The 20,135-nt window shown below is 37.4% G+C and overlaps 1 protein-coding gene across 3 annotated transcripts in view; it reads left to right on the forward strand.

Moving 5' to 3' along the window:
* The window catches only part of ASTN2 (astrotactin 2), a 1,297,121-nt gene that overhangs the window by 915,761 nt on the left and 361,225 nt on the right, over positions 1-20,135 (forward strand). For all 3 annotated transcript variants that reach the window (XM_074211727.1, XM_074211725.1, XM_074211726.1), the window contains one exon: positions 6,300-6,565. In XM_074211727.1, the coding sequence (XP_074067828.1) occupies positions 6,300-6,565 (266 nt within the window). The remainder of the gene's footprint in view (positions 1-6,299; positions 6,566-20,135) is intronic.

Below are 20,135 nucleotides of genomic sequence, written 5' to 3' on the forward strand. Positions count from 1 at the left end.
GACTTGAACCAGAAAGGGAATATCTTCACATGCTCTATATTTTCCACAGGGAAGGGCAAATATGAGCATACCCTCATGCCTGTTACAAATAAAAAAAAATAAGCTACTACTCTTGTAATGACCTGTGGCTCCAAGCTTAAAGCTTAGAACTCTAAGAAAATAGTAGAAGATAATATAACATCAGATATTAGAATATATGGTTCATAATTTTTCTTCCATTGGAGTTTACTGGAGATTTGGTTCCTCAGGATTGTTTAGAATATTCAGAAATCACTATTCTGTTTTTTATCCCTTTCCCCTCAACTTCTTCAAACCTAGCTTAAGTGGTGACAATGATGGTGGGGTTTGTGGAGGTGGGCATACTTCCATCATTTTCCACTGGCTTCTCTATTGCCTGCTATGAATGTGTCACACCCACATTTTCTTGTCAGTCAGAGCAGCATCTTGGCAAATCCCCGACCTTGAGCTCTGTTCACCAGCTGTGTCCTTTGTGCAGCCTTTCTGAGGTCCAGCTCATCAGTCCTGGGCTTAACTCTTGCCCTGCAGCAGGTGGATTATCTCTCCCATTTGTTGGGGGTGATGGATGTTGAATGCATAGGATTTATTGGACAGTGACTGACCAGCAAAGATCTAGGGGCTGTTTTTGTTGCAAAGCAAAGGGTTGTATTTTTAACTCAATGGGTACATTTTTGGTGGGGGCAGGAATGGAAGAGGATTAGTTTCTTCAAAAAACGGACTACTGTGCTATGGAACATTCTTTCCAGGTTTAATTTATATGCCATTTTCAAAGTACATGTTGGGGCCTCTTTATTAGTACTACAAAGTATAGAATGAAGTTTTCTCAGTTTTTCATTATGGGGATATAGTAAGACAAGTAAGAAACTATTTGCTCTGATCATTTGGGGGGGGGGGTGAGGTTGAAGTGGGAAAAGCAGGAGTTTCGTACTCCTAATTTCTTTTTGTCAAATATCCATTTCATTCTGTTTATCTAGTAGACCCTATCTGATTTGAAAAAAAAAGGCAGCTTTCTCCAAGAGGAAAAAAATATAATAGTTGATTTCCAGTTCTTACCATGTGAGGCTGGTATATTTTTCTACTCAACTACCTAAGGAGGATAATACCTTAGTAGAACTCACCCAGCCCCTACTCCCTTCCCTTGACCCCAGTGCTTTGGAGGTGTCTTTGTTACAGGTTTTGATGCTGTTTCTACTTTGAGCTCTTTCTCTTGTATTTCATTTTGGAGAAGAGATGACTGTCTTCTTGAAGATTATGGCTATAGAGTAGAACATCTAGTTGTTCCTATCAAATGGAAAAGTCTTCTAGAAGAGACACAATTGAGCACCAACTTCAAATTCAGTTCAAATCAAATATCTAGAATGTGCATGATACTGATTATATGAAGATCAAACAAAACAATCCCCAATTTCAAGTTACTTACTACCAGGTGGTTTCTACCTTCTCCTCTGTCCCCACCCCAACTCTTAACCAATGGAGAAAATACCAGGCCTGGAATCAGAAAGACTTGAATTCAAATCCAGCCTTAGCCTTTTACTAACTATATGATCCTGGACAAGTTACATCACTTTCATTTGCCTCAGTTTTTCCACTTATCCCTATATAAGGAATAATAAAACCATTAACTTACCAGACTGGTTGTGAGGATCAAACCAGTCTAATAGGTAGATGCTTTTATTAATAATTTAATTAATTCCATAATTTTATAATAATTTTATTAACCACTCCCACAGACATTGATATACTCTGCATACCAGGAGAAAACTTAGATCTTAATTCTTTGATATTATCTTGATATGTTTTTTGTTGATATCACCTAAACTCTCACCAATTATATTATTAAGGACAAAGGCCATAGTTATACTTGGACAATGTGAAGATCTTATCCTTTTTTGTCTCTTGCAGTGACTACTTGGAGATCAGCACATATTGGGCACTCAGCAAGTATTTGTACTTGTGTAAAGTATTTTCACTTGTTTATTTGTATAAAGAAACTAGACCCCGTCCTGTAGAGGATTGCCTTTGGAACTTAATAGACTCAGAAGACCTGTTTTCTTGGCCTGGATTTGTAATCAATTGCATGACTTTGAATGAGTCATTTCTGTTTTATGGGTTTATTGCTTTGAAACTGGAAAAATTAGATTAGACTAGGTATCTTTAATATCCTTTCCAGCTTTAACATTCTATGGTCCAACTTTCTATGATCTAACATTTGTTCCAGCTCTAACATTCTATCTTCCATATTTTAATATTGTATTTTCTGTAGTACCTTCTAACTATGATACTTTGTATTCTGAAGGTCTCTTTTAGCTTTAACATTCTATTTAATGATCCATATTTCCACAATGTGCGTGCTGAGGTTCTCTTCCACCTCTGACACTCTCAGGTCTCTTCTCTAAGGTTCCTTTCAGGCCTAATATGCTTATGGTTCCCCTCTAGCCTTCTTCTCTTGAGCAGCCAAGTTCAGCTCTTTTTCCAGGGTTTCTTTTGCAAGGCTTGAAATTGCTTGGAGCCACCTTTCAAGAGCCTAATCTCTCTGGTAACCAGTTCCAAATTTCTTTTTGCATGTCTGTATACATGGCTGTCTCCCCAGCTGCTGAGATGCCTCCTTCTCAGTCTTGTTTTGTTTATCTTAGTAACTACCCTGCTTTAATCCCACTGAAAGATTGGTTAGTTGGAATCCACTCGGTCTTCCTCTGGAGTCTTTGATCCAGTGCACATAAGCATTTGCTGACAGCCAGACAGAGAAGGTGGAGCCCCCATCCTGGGCCCACAGGGGCCCAGAGAATAATGAATGAATACTGCGTTTATTTGTATTTCTAATTGGAGAGTATGTTGCCAGATCTGCTGCATGTCACTACAGGCTGTTGGCATGAGACAGTTCTTCCTTTTTCTCTAATCTGGGCCTTAGAGCCCCAGGCCACTGATGGGAGCTTCACAGATTCTAAAGGATGAGAAGGGGCTCTTTACCTCAGTCATCATTTTGGACTGGCCATGCCATGGGTGGGAAGGTTGAAGGGAAGGGTGTCCTTGGTAAGCTGATGCTGTATTTACAGGATTTCTGACAGGCTGAGTGAGTCTATCTTACCTAGGATAGTACAGATGGGTGGAATAGACTTGTTTCCTGTATGGAAACATTTTCTGGAAAGTTCCCACTGGTACAAATGTTGGACAGCTGTTCAGTGAGATATTGCACATCTCCAGAGCTTTTCAGAGTTGTTGGTTTTCCACTTTACAACATTTGATGACCCCTCCCATCCCTGGACTGGGGAACCATAGATGAATGGGTTGGGAATAGCATGACTAGAATCATGAGAATGCCCTGTTCTCCTCCATAGGAGATCATGGGCCATAGGATTTTTTGTGGGAAGGATTCATCAAGATCATCTAGTCTTTAGAGAGATTTGGTGGTTGATCAGAAGGGATCAATTTTCTAGAGGAAGAAAAGAAGTAAGAAAGAAAAAAGAAGAGCATTTATTAAGTGATTTACTATATGCCACATTATCATTATTTTACCACTGAGTAAACTGAGGCAGACAGTGGTTAAATGTCCAGGGTTACAGGGTTACTAGTAAGTGTCTGAGACTAAATTTGAACTCAGGTTTTTCTGAATACAGATCTGGTACACTACCCATCCTACCACTTAGAATGAACCATAGAGTTTATAATTTTGTGTCTCTTTTTGTTTGCTTTTTTAGAGATGAAGCAGAGACCCTGAAAGGTAAAAACATTTTGCACATCAGAGTTGATAGTAGAATCCAATTCTTCTACATCTCAGTCCAGTGTTCTTTCTATTATCCAGGCTTCTCTACCACTCACTAGCTTTGTTTATCACTTGACATTTCAACTCTATGGTCCTTGGCATTTTTATCTTAGAAATGAAAAGCATGAATTAAATGGTCACAGTGGTTTCTTTCAATTCTAAACACTCTCCTCTTCATTCATTGCCAGATCATTTCAGGCAATCTTAATGAGACAAAGATTTTTCTTGAATCTAGCCCAAACTAACCTTCTTGGGGTTCCCTGACTGAGACATATAACCATCTCACACCTCCAGGATGTTATTAAAGCCAATACCTAGATTCCCCTCTTTTCTTTCTTGTTTCTTAGAATTCCTAAATCTCTTCAAGGTTGATTTCAGGTGTTAATGCTATGATTTTAGCAGGTATTTAATTTTTATTTCCCCCATCCCAACAAAAAAAAACAAATTTAAAATATGTTTAGAGAAAAAAAATCCAACAATACAAAAACCCACCAAAAATATAGAACTCTGACTTTGAGTACCTTATGTTTTACTGGAGGAACAAAACATGTGCCCAGAAAAGTAAATACAAAACATATGTAAAGTAAACACATGCACTTTTTTGAGTTGATAGCAAATCTTCCCTTCAGAATTCAAACTCCTCTAAGACAAGGGGCTTTCTTTTTGCTTTTTAAAAATATCTATAATGCCTTGTAGATGCTCAGTTATTGTTGAATGAATGAATTAATGAATGAACAAAGTGAGACAAACCCAAGATACTAAGGAGGGTTTTGATAAAGACTTGACAGTCCTCTGAATCATAGATGAGAAGCAGTTTGTCATTTTAGAGGGTGGAAATACAGGATTCACTATTAAAAGACCTGAGTTCAAATTCTGGCTCTACCATTTGATTTGAACAAATCACTTAACTGCTCAGAGTCTAAATTTCCCCATCTATAGAATGGTAGGGTTGGATTTAATGATCTCTTATGTCCCAATTTATGATCTTAGGACAGAAATTTATCTTTTTCCTGTCCAACTAGAATAGCTAAGGCCCCCAAATTGGAGTATTTTGCATGTTTTTTGAAATAGTTGCCTTGCAAAATCTTCAGGAGATTCATTTGAAAATGCATTAAGTGGTCTATTGTATAAAAGACCATATAGTATCATTTGTAGATTTGGAGTCAAAAGATTTGTGTTCTAGTCTTGGATTTACTGCTTGCTACATTTTGAACAAGGCTCTGTACCTTAGTTTCTTTTTTTTTTTTTGTTAGGATAGAGATGGAGGAGAAGGGAGGAAAGAAAAAAGATAGAGGGAGAGGACGTTTCACCAGGTTATCTTTCATATTTCATCCCTTTCTAAATCCCAGAATCCCATAACTGAAACTATCCTACAAATTTGTATCACTAGTTCCAAGGAACTAAATAATGTGTCTACTGCTTTGTAATTACTAATGAGGAGAAATGGAAAGACACCCTAATAAGCCTATGCCTTACTGGTGATAATATCATCTGCCTCAGACAAAAGGTATTATGGATCTCTTGAGTCATCTATAACATATAAACCTCTAAGTTCATCAAGTATTTATTAAGTTCCTTAATATGTTTCTAGGATTGTGGGTGATAGAGAAGATGCAGAATGCAGATGTCTTATTAGGTAGAGTTAGATGGCCTCTGAGGTCCCTTCCAAATCTGGTTAGGGTAGGCTTTTGTTGTTACTGTCATTGTTTTGTTTTTTGGTGATTGGAAATGGCAAAAAAATTCCAAGGAAAGAAGGACTAAAGAGATTAATTTATAAGAATTATAGAAACCTCATGTGTGGTGTGATCTAGAGACACTTAAAATCATCTAGCCATCTAGTCTTTTCTAGAAGTTTTCTCATGATGGAGCATTTCTTCAGGACTAGAACATCCAGGAAAGCTTTTTTGATGAGATGGAACTTGAGCTTGATCTGAAAGCAGGGTTAATAATAAAACAAAAATAAGTATAATAATAATTATTATTGTCACTATATTATTTCATGTTAATATATCACATTAAAATTTTGCAAGGCCTATGTGGGCAGAAGGGCAAAGAACATTTCTGTCTAAGGACAGGCATGAAAAACATCTGTTGTTTTCTTTCACTTCTCCAAACCCCACTCATAATAGTAATTCCAGGTTAACAGTGCATAGCATAATAAATCTAGAGTCAGGAGGAAACTCAAAAGTTACCTGATCCAAATTCTTAATTTTGCAGAAACTGAGGCCCTAGTTTGTCAAGTGACTTAACCAAAGTTAAAACAGGCAACAAGCATCAGAAATGGGATTTGAACCCAGGTCCTCTGATTCCAGACCAGGTTTTGGACCAATACTACAGCCTTTCATCTCTTTCTCTAGATCATAAACAGATAGATGGAGGCAGTTTGGCCCCTAGTCTGGGGAATCTGTTACCTAATTAGCCTGAGATTTATATATAATATTTTAATTCTCCCTTCCTTGTTTCTCTATCCTTTCCCTCTTCCCCTCAACCCAACTGTTTCCCTTTCGTTTCCTTTCACCAGAAACAACAGAGCTAGGCAACAAGAAGGAGCTTAAATCCATGCCATTCATCACCTACCTCTCTGGCCTCCTGACAGCCCAGATGCTCTCAGATGATCAGCTGATCTCAGGGGTCGAGATCCGCTGTGAGGAGAAAGGCCGCTGCCCATCCACCTGCCACCTGTGCCGGCGGCCTGGCAAGGAACAATTGAGCCCCACACCTGTGCTCTTGGAGATCAACCGAATAGTCCCTCTCTACACCCTAATTCAGGACAATGGCACCAAGGAGGTGAGTGGACCCAAGACCTAGAAATTCACAGTTGTTCTCTGTCTCCGCACTTCCTCCTTTACATAGAGAGGTTTACATATCCCTTAGTACTATTTAGACTTGGTATATGACTTCCTCTTCCTTAGCCCTTGTCCCTGAGACAAAGTTAGCCTCTACTTAGGAACTCACCACAACAGCAGTTGTTGATTTTCTCTCTTGACTCATCCCACTCCATAACAGATATAATTCTTCTTCTCTCCTTATTTTCATCTTTCTCTTTCCTTCTCTATAAAATAAGACAGTTGAACTAAATGGTTGTAAGGTCCCTACCAGCTCTAAATGTTATACTTTAGGGCTACATTCCAATTATGATCCTTGAACCTAAATAGGTTTCTGACTTTTTACCTTCAAATAAGGTATATCCACAAGACTTGACTGATTCCAATGTCTCTACATATCACCTTCTTCATGTCTCTGCTCATTGCAAGAAAGAGTGATGGTATAATATAGTGATTTCAAATTCAAATTCAAATAGAAATGGGAGGCACTAAACCATCCATAAGAATCCCTGTGAATGTACATTGACTTAAAAAAACACATATTAACATCATCTATATTCTATTGTATTTATAAAATATTTCCCAATTACATTTTTGTCTATTTAGGCTTCTACTTGGGAGTGTTGCTGGTTTCATTCCAGGTAGTGTGTTTGACACCTTGTTATGTCAAAACCTCTGAATTTAGTCAGAAGATGTGGCTATGTTTTTAACTTTCAGTGTATCCTCAGACTAGTCACGTCTCTATTACTTTCTTCCTCTGCAAAATGAGGAGATCAGACTGCATGTATTCTCTTCCAGCTTTAATATCTAATGACTGTTCATCATTCGATGTTCTCCAGTCCTTTCCAGTTCTAACATTTTATGATTCATAGATTCTTCCTTCCCCTCCCATTTTAGTGTCTCCTACCACCCATCCTCCTTCTATCCCCCTTCAGTCCTTAGACTAACATAACCTTTTTTGTTGTTGTTCAAAAGAAAATGCTCTTGTATTCATGGAAGGATAGGCCTGATCTTCCTCCTAAACTCAGGGGCTATTTCTCTAAGTGAAGCCAATAGAATTTTTTCTGTATGATTTCTTCATGAAATTCTGATGTACAAAAAAGTCCACACGCTAGAAAGAACATCTCTAGATCTCACTCTAAGTTGTGAACCAAATGTGTGACAATCATTACCTTGGGAATTTAACTGGCCACTGGGTGTCACTATTACCCTTACAGGTGTACTTGGGAATTTGAGTCCCTTGAATAAGGTTAAGCCTTCAAGGGCAGATTTTGGAAACCACCCTATCCCCCTCCCTTCTTTCCTCTCCTTTCAGTAAAGCCTCTAAGAACCTGTGTAGATTTATTTCTTAGTTTCTCTAGTTCCTCCCATTCTCTCCTACCCCCACCCCAGCCCCCAATTTTTTCCTGAACCAAAAATGACAGACCTTTTTAGAGTCACTTATTAGTGCTGAGCCTGCAATTGATTAGGCATTTCGTTTGAGCCAGCCTGTGGTGGTTGTGGGTGGGACAGGGCCGGCTCCAGGTCTGGAAACAATCCCAGCCAATGGAAATATGACCACCAAGTGTGAGGGGCTAAGCCTTCGAGAGACAGCCCCAAGAGCACACAGACCATTGTGACTGTCACTTTCTCCAACCCCCTCCCCCAAACCCTGATCTTTCTTTCTATCTTCTCATTCCTTGTGTGACCTTTGTATCTCTAGGTTTCCTGTCTCCTACCCATCCAATCTTGGTTTTATGTTTGGTCACACAGGTGTTAAATAGTAGAGCCTGGGTAAGAACCCAAGTCATCTTACTTCAATTCACTTTCTACTGAATCTTGGGTACTAAAAGTAGCAAAGAGTTCATAGAACAGATTATTGGGAGTGTTATACTTTGACCCCTCTTCACCATTCTGGCTAAATCTATCTTCTATTGTTAAAATTATGATTTAACCTTGCCCCTCCATCCTATAACCCATTTCTGTTAGTCAACAAGCATTTATTATTGTGTTATTAGTGGTGAGTGCTGGGGATGCAAAATAAAGCAAAAGAGAATCCCTGCCCTCAAGAAACTTACAGTGGAATGAAGGAGAAAATACGTAAGCAGCTATGTATAAGAAAGATTCATACAAGATAAATGGAGATTTTCATTAAAGAGTATTGGGAAAGACTTCCTGTAGAAGTTGGGATTTTTAGCTGAGATTTTGAAGGAAGTCAGGGAAAAATAGGAGACAGAAAGCAGGAAAAGGGAATTCCAGGCATGGGGGACAATTAGTGAAAATATCTGCTCTTTAGTATCCCTTCCATTTCCAGATGCTAATTTCTTTAGCATTGTGACCTTAAATGTATCATTTTATGGAATTTGGCTTTTTTTCAACTGTAAAATGAGCATGCTAGGCTACATTTCTTTGATTTTTTCCATTTCTGGTTTTTAGCATTAGCTTTCCATGATTCTAAATTTCTGTGATTCCTGATGCCTATCTAAGTATTTTAATGAAATGGACATGACAAACTCATTGATGTAATTGCTGCTCCCAAGGAAATTTGGATTGCATTTTCAGTGGAGAATCAAAGAGAGGTCAATGATTAATCCAAAATACCATTTTTTTTCTAATGGTGGAATTTCATGAAAAGGATAAAATTAAGAGTAAGGGTCCCTTAAAGACCACTAGAAATCATCTATTCCATGACCATCATTGGAGGTAATACTAATGCAGTGAAATGAATCATAGATTTAGAGGACTTAGTTCAAAATCCAGATTTGTCACCATGAGACCTTGGACAAGTCACTATTTGGACCTCAGTTTACTGAAATGTAAAATTAGGGACAAGGTCCTAATTGTTGTTTATATTTAAGGTGACCTCTGAGATCCTTTCTAGATCCCAAAACAAGTTCTTTCCCTATTCTGGACCTCATTTCCCCCCCTTTTTCAATTCTAAAAGGAAGGAGTGGATAGGCTAGATGATTTCTAAAATAAATTCTAACTTGAAATTCTATCATCTTCCAAGTCCTGGTAGTACTATTTTGTTGCTCCAGGTCAAAGTGCCTCAGTTACACTACTTTTGGGCTCTTTTAAATTGTACTTGCCCTCCCCCATGAATAAAAAATAAACACACACACACACACTAAATATTTTTTCTTCTTCTTATCCTGATAATGTTATTGAAAGATTATATAAAGGTATAATTTCAGAATATCAGGAAATGACCTAGAGATCCTCTAATCTAACTTCCTTATTTTACAGAGGAAAAAAAAGCAGTTCTTCCAAAGAGGACATGACTTACCCACAGTCTCTGGTGCTGAAGTATATGACTGAGGCACTACCTATCTATGCCTCTAGATCCTTGCCTCCAGCCCCTGAGAAGAACCCAGATGTGCTCTGGAACCACCGAGATGGGCGTTGGAGATAGGTTGCTTTGCACTAGACAGTCTATTCCAGTGAACGCATGGGAAAAGATTATTTCTTTAGCCACAGCTGGAAGAGAGCCCTTAATTACACTTTCTGCTGTGGTTCTGAAAAAAAAACCCAGCAAAACAAAAATCTTTATAATGGAGAATTTGATTAATGCATGCAACCTCCTCCCTCCACCTGCTAAATGGCCCTCACACACCCTAAAGCTGCAGAGCTTGGCTCAGCTGAAATTTGTACTTTGTTTAGGAGAGACTATATTAAGATAGCCTGAGGGGGTGGAAGAGAAAGGGCTACAATACTTTCATTGGGGTTCTTTCGCAAACTCTCAACTTTCTAAGTTTTGTTGTTATTGATGTCCTCCTGCCCTCTCTCCCCAAAGATGTTAAATGAAGCCATTTCTATGTGAAACACTTGAAGCTTAGAGAACTATCTCCACCTTCTCTATGTCTATTCTCTCTAGCCCTTGCTCTAACTCTACATTATAGCTATAGTTTTAACAAGAGAAAATAGGAATCCTGACTGAAAGGTTTGAAACTAGACTTTTAATATCCTCTCTGTATCAAGCAGCACTAGCTATAAAAGTCCTATTTTGGAAAAATTCATTCCTAGATGCTAGGGGAAAAATAAGGGGAAATGGAGATAGAGTCCCAAGGAGATTTACAAATAATTTTCTTGTAGTGGAAAGAGTACTGAATTTGAATTTGGGTTCAAATCCTGTGTCTGTTATTCCCTGAAACGTTTTTGGTAAATTGCTTAATTTCTCTTGGACTCAGTTTTCTCATCTTTAAAATGAGTGTGTAGCTTCTAGATAAGCTTTTAGGTTGTAATATTTATGTTTTCTTTTAATACAATAGCACACACCTAGCAAGTTCCATCAAAAATGGCATCACTAGATTTACTCTGATATTTCAAAGCAGGAAGGGACAATAGAGCCTAGAACATAGACCATTAGATCTGGAAGGGACCTTACAGATCATTTAGCTCAGACCTCTGCATTTGACAGATGAGGCAACTGAAACCCTGAGAGGAGAGGTGACTTGTCCATAGTGCCAAAACTAGTTAGCATTAGATTCTGATGTGTAATTCTTTTCTTCAAACATATGATCCAACATTTTCCTCACTATGCCATGTAGCCTCAGAATATTTGTGTATGTGTGTGTGTGTGTGTGTATTTGTTCTTTTGCCTTACCTAATATAGTCTGGAAGTAGATAAAACCCTCTTCATATGTGTCTATGTCTAAGGACATAGAAAATAGGAAGCATCTTGTCATTTATACATGCTTATTAAATACCTATTTTGTATAGAGCTGTCTTATGCTAAGGGAAATGCAAAGTTTATATATGGCAAGATTCCTGACCCTAATGAACTTGCAGTTTTCTGTCCATCTAGAATTCCTAATGAAGTTTCATATGCAATGTTATTGAAATAAATGAATAGGAGTTAACATGAAGTACATTGAGGACTGCTGTGGTCAGGAAAGGTTTGATGATCTTCTGAGAAAGGTGGGTTTTGAGTAGGGCCCTGAAGGATAGGTAGAATTTGTATAAGTCTGGATGAAAGGAGAAAACACTTAGTAGTTATAAATGAGAATACAACAGATGGCAGACAAGGAAGAAATCAGTGTGACTAAAGTGAAAGGTTCAAGATGGGGAGAACAGAAAAAGACAAAATTGGAAAGCTAATATGGTGCCAGATTGTAAAAGGCCTTAGGGCTCAAAGATTCAGTTTTTGATTGAGATCCTGTGATACAGGAAACTCATTACCCAACCCTTCAGTTTCCCTCTGCTAAAGACCTCAAGCATCTCATAGGGCAGTTCAACACAACTTCCTTAAATGATGTAACACGGGGATATTAGAATTATAATTGAGGTAACCCAATAAAGATACACAATACACATGGACTACATCATAAGCAATTACACTTGTAAGGAGACAATGTTTAGGTAGTACATTTATTTATAGGGAAGGAAGCATAATTACTATAGTTAGAGTAAGGCCAGATATAGACCTGTTGACTTTTGGAAGATTTGGCTCTTAGCAGAGTACGGAACAGACCAGACTTACTAATCAGCTTAGATCTCAAGTGATCCATCAGACTCAGCTTCTTCAGTAACAATTATTAAAGGCATTTACCACCACAGATATTTCAGTAACTACATTTTAGTAACTACCTTGTTTAGGTTTTGTTTCCTCATCTATTGTCCTAGAATGTTCCTTCAGCTTTAAAGTTCTATAATTTTCTTAATATAAATCAATTTAAGGTATTACTTTTCTGGGAGTATTTTTTTAAAGGAGGTTTCTAATGGTGGAATTTCAGCTATTGTGACTCCCCTGATAAGGAGTTATTTTAGGTAGTCTTTTCTGTGTCCCTTACATCATACCAAACAACTTGCTCTGCCTACATATCAACCCTGTACAATCCTAGTGAGAGACCTTGGGAGTTAAACTTCATGGAGTTGATCACAGGGCCTACAAATGTGCCCTTGACTTCTCTTTAATAATTCTTCATTTCTCTGTCACTTTTGAATTATTTTAACAATGTTTGCTTTTGAATGGCCCTACAACAGTCATGTTTGAGCTTATCCAATTGCCCAACAAGCTTGGTGTCAGATAAAGAACACTGTAGTCAAAGTCAGAAGAGTCCTAGCTTTGCATGTATTAGCTGAATGACCCAAGAAAATCTTTTTTTCCCTCTCCAGGTTTCAATTTTCTTATCTTTTAAAGCAAAGGCATTGAATTAGATAGTCTCTCTAAAGTCCCTTCTAACTTCAAATTATTTGAAGCTTCACCTCTTTTGCTCATCTGAAAAAAATATAATTTTATTGCAGAGAAAGTACTTTACTGCTTAAAGTGCTGTATAATTGTATTTTTCTTATTGTTGTTGTTATTAATCTTCAGTGTCAATAGTCAGTGTAGGCCACCCGAAAGACACAAAAGCTTTCAGAAATATGGAGAAAGGCTATAGGAAAATCAGTCTACGACCATGACAAAGACCAAGGGAAAAAGATAAGAAGGTGCAGTTTCCGGTGTCGAATAAAGTGCTTGGCATATGGTAGACAGTTTTTTTTTTATCCATTATTGAATAACAGGGTGTGGAGTTGAAAGGTCACCTAGCCCAACATCATATTTTAAAGATATGGAAGCTGAGAACCAAGGAAGCTTAGTAACTTTTCCAGGGTTTCACATGTTCAGTGATTTGAACACAAGTAATCAGAAGCTTAGAAATCATTTAGTCTCACACAGTTTTACAGAGGAGTAAACAGAGGCTTCAAGAGATTGAGGGAATTAATCTCAACATTACACAATTTATAGGATGATAGATTTAAAACTAGAAGGCATCTTAGAGGCTATGAAGTATGAAGTCCTATCATCTGTTTGGTTTTTTTTGGTTTTTTTAAAGTTTTTTGCAAGGCAATGGGGTTAAGTGGCTTGCCCAAGGCCACACAGCTAGGTAATTATTAAGTGTCAGAGGCTGGATTTGAACTCAGGTACTCCTGACTCCAGGGCTGGTGCTTTATCCACTATGCCATCTAGCCACCCCCCCGCCATCGTCTGTTTTTACAGATGAAGATAATCAAGGACTAGAGATATCAGGTCACTTATCTAAGGCCACACAGTTTGCAATGTTTGATATAGTATTTGAATCCATGTTTCAGTTTCCAAGCTCAGTATCCTAACTACAACATTGTATTGCCACATCAATAAGTAGCAGAATTAGAAATCAAAATACAGGTCTTCTGATTCTAAATACAGTGTTCTGTAACTTAAATTACATTGCCTCTTCCATTCTATGTCTTGAATTGACTCTATTTTATTCTCTTAGAATAAGAGATCTAAACTTTTGTGTCATGTGAATCTTATGGGCAAATTCTTCTGAATAATATTTGTTGTTTTTGTTAACATGTTAATATATATTCAATTGAAAGTTAGTGAAGATAAAGGTCGAGTTTTCTCATTCAAATTCATGGGTGAGCAACGGTGTTAATAGACAGCTTCCCTCCAAGATAGAATTCCTTGCCCTAGAATAAATGTTTGTTATTGACTTAACAAAAAGGCAGAAGTGGGACCAAGGTTGGAAATTCCAGACAATCGGGTTGTAGAAGTTCTACATAAGAATAACAATAAGAAAGAACTTTATAATCATTGGAACTGCCCAATAGCAGAATAAACTGCCTCTTGATAGAGTGAGCTTCCCTCCACGAGAAGTGTTCATACTTATAGACTGACTGGGCCACCTGTCAGGGATGCCATTGAGAGGATTCCTGAACTGGATAAAATGTAGGACTGTGCTCCATCTTAGGTTTTTTTCACCTTTGAGATGCTTGATTCTGATGATCATGCCTCCCCTCAGGACTTGGACAGGCACAGCCTTCCCTCAGTTCCCTTGTGTACTTAAAGAGCTTCTCCCCACTCAGACACTTGATAAATGATGGTTTGGGCATCTGGAGAAATACTTACATAGGTAGGAGGTGGGAGCCAGAGGGGGGTGTCCCGTCATGTCCCCTGTGGGAGGATTTGATTCAAAGATCTGTTGTTTGTGTTTAAGAAGACAAATGGACACCCAGTTCGATGTTTAGGAGACCTCTGGGAAGTTATTTCATTTTAAACTTGAGTAACTCTAATTCCTCCATTAATCTTTCCTGGCGCCTGCCCCTGCCACAGAGCTTGTCCTTTTTAAACTATAGAATTCTTACCCCATCCCCCCACCAAGCACAGCTAACACATGGATGGTGATTCAGGTCAATGAGGGGTAGCTTGCATTTAATTTCTCTAGTGCTTTATAGTTTTCTTCTTGTTGTTATTTTCTTCCCCTAGCCTTATGACACTCCTATTCAACATATGCATGGATATTCTGGCCCCCATTTTTCAGTTGAGGAAATGAAAACTCATAGAAATTTCTTGCCCAAAATTATTCTAGGAATAGAATTCAGGTCCCCTGTAGCCTTGACCCATGGTTGCAATAGAGCCTAAGGAAGATGATTCCAAAATTTTTCAATTCTCCATACCAATATACAAAATTTGTTGACATTTGCTATTCCCCAAGTTACTCCTTTGAAGTCTCTAGGGTCTTCCTAGTTCTAGAGCTTTGATCAACTCATACTCATCTTTACCAGGCAATTATGATCTCTCAGACTTAAGAGCCTTCTAGTTATGATTCAGATTCACGGCCAAAATCATCACAATTTAGATAAATTTTTGAAAAAAGCTTTCACTGAATCAGTTTTCTTCAAGATATCTTTGGTAATCACTATATCTTGTATTCAACTGGATAAATATTATGATTGAATGAAGTAGAGAAGTTAATTATAAAGTATGATTCACCTGAACCCACTAGGGATGTCCTGTGGTCACCATTTCCTCTGGAAGATGATCCTATATCCATCAATCTCTCAAGTTCAATTTGAAGAGATCAATTGGTTTCTTATCAGTCAAATAATCAGTACATTATCATCTTGTAGTACCTACTATATGCTAGGAATTTTATTAGTTCCTGGTATTACAAAGTCAAAATTGAACCATCCCTGAAATAATACAAGGTAATTTGGGTAAGAGGGACACAAATAGATCAGGAGAGACTTCATGCAGAGCATGATGTTTGCATTGAATCTTGAAGGAAATAAAAACCTTTTAGTGATGTATGTCAGAAATGGAGGACAATCAAGTACAAAGACACAGAGATGGGAAATGAAATCTTATGTGTGAGGAACAGTAAAAAATTCAACTTGGCCAGATAGTAGAGTTTGGAAAGATAACAATTGTGTAATAAAATTGCAAATGTGAAAAGTTTTAAATGCCAAAGAGAAAAGTTTCTGTTTCTTCCTAGAGACCATAGGGAGTCATTAGAGTTTATAAGAGTCATAGGTTGTTAGACTTGCCTGCATGTTAGAAAAAAAAAATTATTTGGCAGTTAAGTAAAAGATAGATTAGAATAGGGAAAGACATGAGGCTGAGAGACCAATTAGACCTGAATTAATATATGAACTGTGTGAATAGGCAGAAAGAATCAGATGCAAGAGGTGTTGAGGAGGCAAAAATCTCAATATTTGGGAGCAATGGTTATGTGGGATGAGAGAGACTAAGAAATAAAAGATAACACCAAGGTTGTGAACTTGTAAGAATAAGAGGTTGGTGGTACCCTATACAGATGTTGGGAACCTTTGAAGAGGGGTAGGTTTGGGGAAATAAAATGAATTTGTTCCAGCTATGTTGAGTTTGAGTTTGTGAATATAACATCCAGTTTGAAACATGACACTAGTGGTTAGTGTTGTAGGAGTACATCTCAAGAGAGGTAGGAGGGCTGGTTACATGGAGTCTGGATATGATAAGGAAACAGAGGAACTTGAGAATTGAGATCATTATGAAGTTGAAGCAGTTAGCTATAGGATCAAGCCTGGGAAGAGAAGAATGTGGTATAAGAAGAGTGATGACAGCCTGAGAAAATATTAAGAGGTATAGGCTATGGTGAGGATGAAAAATTGGTTTAGGAGAGGTAAACCTTAGGGAGAGGTAGAAAGACAGAAGGTTATGATTACTTCAGGGAATCTCACAGTTTTTGAACAAATATCTGGAACAATTGTGGGAGATGGTGAAATCAAGAGTATGTCTGTCACTGTATTGGTTGTGACTTGGCAGAAGAACAGGTCATGGAATTGGAGATTAATGAACTGAATGGTTAGAGTACAACAAGGGTACAACAACTCATAGGTTATTACTGCAAAGGAAGCCCCTTATCCTCAGCATCATTTCAGTTGCCTTACTCTTCTCTTTCTCACATATTCAGAGATTTCAAAGCAGGAGGCAGGTGGTTATAGCCTTGGATCTCTTACTCTTAGCTCTGAAGAAACCAACCTCTTTAATCTCAAGAGTATATCTCATAAGAGTGAATCTTATTGATCAGCACTACAACTTTCTGTGAGTTTTTTGCAAGGATAATTTCATCAAGATAATGTAGGATACACCAGACCTAGTTTGTCAGATGAGTTAGTTAGACTAGATCCTCTCTTTTTGGTATTATGTGATACTATGAGCTAAAAGGATCAACTCTTTCCAATCTGAGCCTTGTAGAGGCAGTCTGGTATTTGGAGAAAGTGATGGACCTGAATCAGAGGATGTGTGTTCAAAACTTTGTTCTGCCACTTATTCCTTGTATGACCTTAAGGAAACTACTTTGGACCTCTGTTTCCTTTTCTGTGAAACTGGAAAGAGAAGAGAGTGGGTTAGATGACCTCTAATATCATTTCTAACTGACTCTATGGTCTAATTTCTGTGTAAGTACTTTGGTTATTCAAACAAGAGATGACAAGTCCTAAAAGGAGTTCATAGAATTACAACTCAAAAAAAAATGTTCCAGATGTACCCAGCTACTTACTATATGAGATTAAAAGCAATATGATTCTCTATTTGGTCACACAGCTGGTTAGTTCACTCAGTCACATTTTCTGAGTAGTTAACTAACATCTAGCCAGCCATAAGTTACTTCATGTAATAAAACATTTTTTGTTTTCTCATACATTTTCTTCCTTCCTTCCTTCCTTCCTTCCTTCCTTCCTTCCTTCCTTCCTTCCTTCCTTCCTTCCTTCCTTCCTTCCTTCCTTCCTTCCTTCCTTCCTTCCTTCCTTTCTTTCTTTCTTTCTTTCTTTCTTTCTTTCTTTCTTTCTTTCTTTCTTTCTTTCTTTCTTTCTTTCTTTCTTTCTTTCCACCTGATAGGGACATTTTGAGGAAAGCATCTTGCTAATCTTTTAAAAAATTTTTTGGCATTTTGCTAATCTTAAAAGTGTTATTGAATGTGACCTATTCCTATTACCACCCTTCAGTTCATACTCAGTGGTAAAAGGAGAAATCTTAGAGAACATTGGGCATGGAAAGCATTTTATATCATGAAAAATATATACTATAATGTATTATTAAAGTCTTACAAAAGTCCAGTGAGGAACTTTAATATATTGATGCATTGAGGTATTCATGAAGTTATTGAGATGCTTATTTACTTTATCAGTGAAAATTTCTACCCATCTATACCTTGTCCACCTTATGTGATTCTTGTTCTTATCCTTCCTTAAATCCATTATTAAGGGTCTACCCAATGCAGGACTTCCCCCATTCCTTTTCTCCTTTCTTCTCTATCTTGCTCTTGGGAGACACCAGCTTGGGATCATCAAAAGCTCTCCACAATTTCTCAAATGCAATCTAGATTAGACTGGAGTGCAAATCTGGACTAAAAGTTACTAGCTATGTAATCCTGGACAAGTCACTTAACTTCTATCTGCTTTGTTTTTCTTAACTGCAAAATGGGTACCATAATAATAAGTCCTCCCAGAACTGTTGTGAGGAAATCAGATGTAATGATATTGGCAAAGCTCTTAGAATGATTGGTATATAGTAGAAAATTTACTTTCTTCTTCATCCCTTTCAATTCTGGGTCAAACTTGTATATCTGCACTGCCGCATTGAAAGCATATGCATGGCTGCCTAACTTGGTATCATCTCCATTTTACAAAGAAGGTAAATCTAAGCAGAAGGGATTAAATAACTTGTTCAAAGTTGCCCAGCTAATTAATAGCAAAGCTAAGAATTTATCATAGGTAACCTATCTTCTTACCCTTTGTTCTTTCCAGTAAGCCCCACAGGATCATTACTATTCTGCATATAGTTAAGTGCTCAATAAATTCTTGTTGAGGGATTGAATGTTTTAAATATTCCAGGTTTCCCATATTTCAAATCTCGACAGAATTCAACTTATAACATTGATCTCCATAAAACTGAGGTTTGTCTGTTAAATTTTTGGGGGGGGAGGAAATGACTCCTTTCAACTGTGAGTCAAGTAAGATTTGGTCTTTTCTTGGATATGGTCTACTTCTTGAATAGTCTTAATGAAGTGTATTCTTAGCAAGTATCACTTTTGGTTTCTAAAGTTAAAAAAACAGTTGGCATCTTGGAACCCTCAGAACAGTATATACAGGAACTAGGAGAGAGCATCAGCAGTCAGGCAGTCCTCAAATATCCACACAGCATTTCAGAATGATTCCTTATCACTGTTTCCATTGCAAATATATGGCTCAAGCTATGTAGGACCCATTTCTTTGGAATTTGACAATACTATAGTTGAAAGAAATATGTAAATAAATTCATGAATGATTGATCCAATGATGGATTGCAGGTGAGAATTTCATAGGATCATAGATTTAGAGATAAACAGAACTTTAAAGGTCATCTTACCTGTTACAGACAGGAACAGAAGTCATCATGAAGGAGAACTCACAGGATCAATGGATCAAATCTACTCTCCTCATTTTACAGATGAAGTAAAGTAACTCATGCAAGGTCATCTAGGTAGTAGGTGTCAGAGCAGGAATATAAACCCAGGTGCTCTGACTTCAAATCCTGAGCACTTTCCACTGTGACATTCTGCCTTCCTAGGGAAATCCAGTGGGAGTGATTATGAAGCACAGTGTGGGCCAGGGGGAAAAAAAACTGAATTGGGATTTAAAAGTTAGGGACTCTGACCCTACTTTAACCTTGATTTCTTGGGAGACCTTGGGGAAATCACTTCACTGTTCTGTTCGTAGGTTCTTCATCAATAAAAGGTATGCTTTGTGTGTTGGTGGAGGAGGAAATGTTGGGGAGAGAAACATGTTGAAGTTGCAAGAGAAATCAGGCTGTATAGTCCTCCAGAGCAGTCATATTTCTCTATTAAAAACTATATAGACATACATATATATGTATTATTCATATATATACTTATTATATATACAATAGTTACTTATATGTATGGATGTGCAAATTTATGTGTACATAATTTTAAATGACTTTAAACATGTTATTTTAACTGTGAGCCTCAGTTTCTTCTTTAATCAAATGAGGGAGGGGGAATAGAAACTTAGGACCTTGAAATTAATTCCTTTTCTGAGAGTCTATAGATAAAGAGGTTTTTTCCTAGCAGTACCATTTTCATGTTCTTAAGCTTATTGATTTAATATTCTATGTTTCATGGCCCCCTTCCTTTACAGTGTTCCAGAGCAGTCATTCACATTTATACCTACATCTCTATCAAATAAATATATAGACACACATGTGTCATTTATATGTATATATAATTATTTATATTTATATTATGTATATATAATTAGTTATTTATATT

This window comes from Macrotis lagotis, chromosome 1 (assembly GCF_037893015.1).
Source record: "Macrotis lagotis isolate mMagLag1 chromosome 1, bilby.v1.9.chrom.fasta, whole genome shotgun sequence".
NCBI classification, from domain to species: Eukaryota; Metazoa; Chordata; class Mammalia; order Peramelemorphia; family Peramelidae; genus Macrotis; species Macrotis lagotis.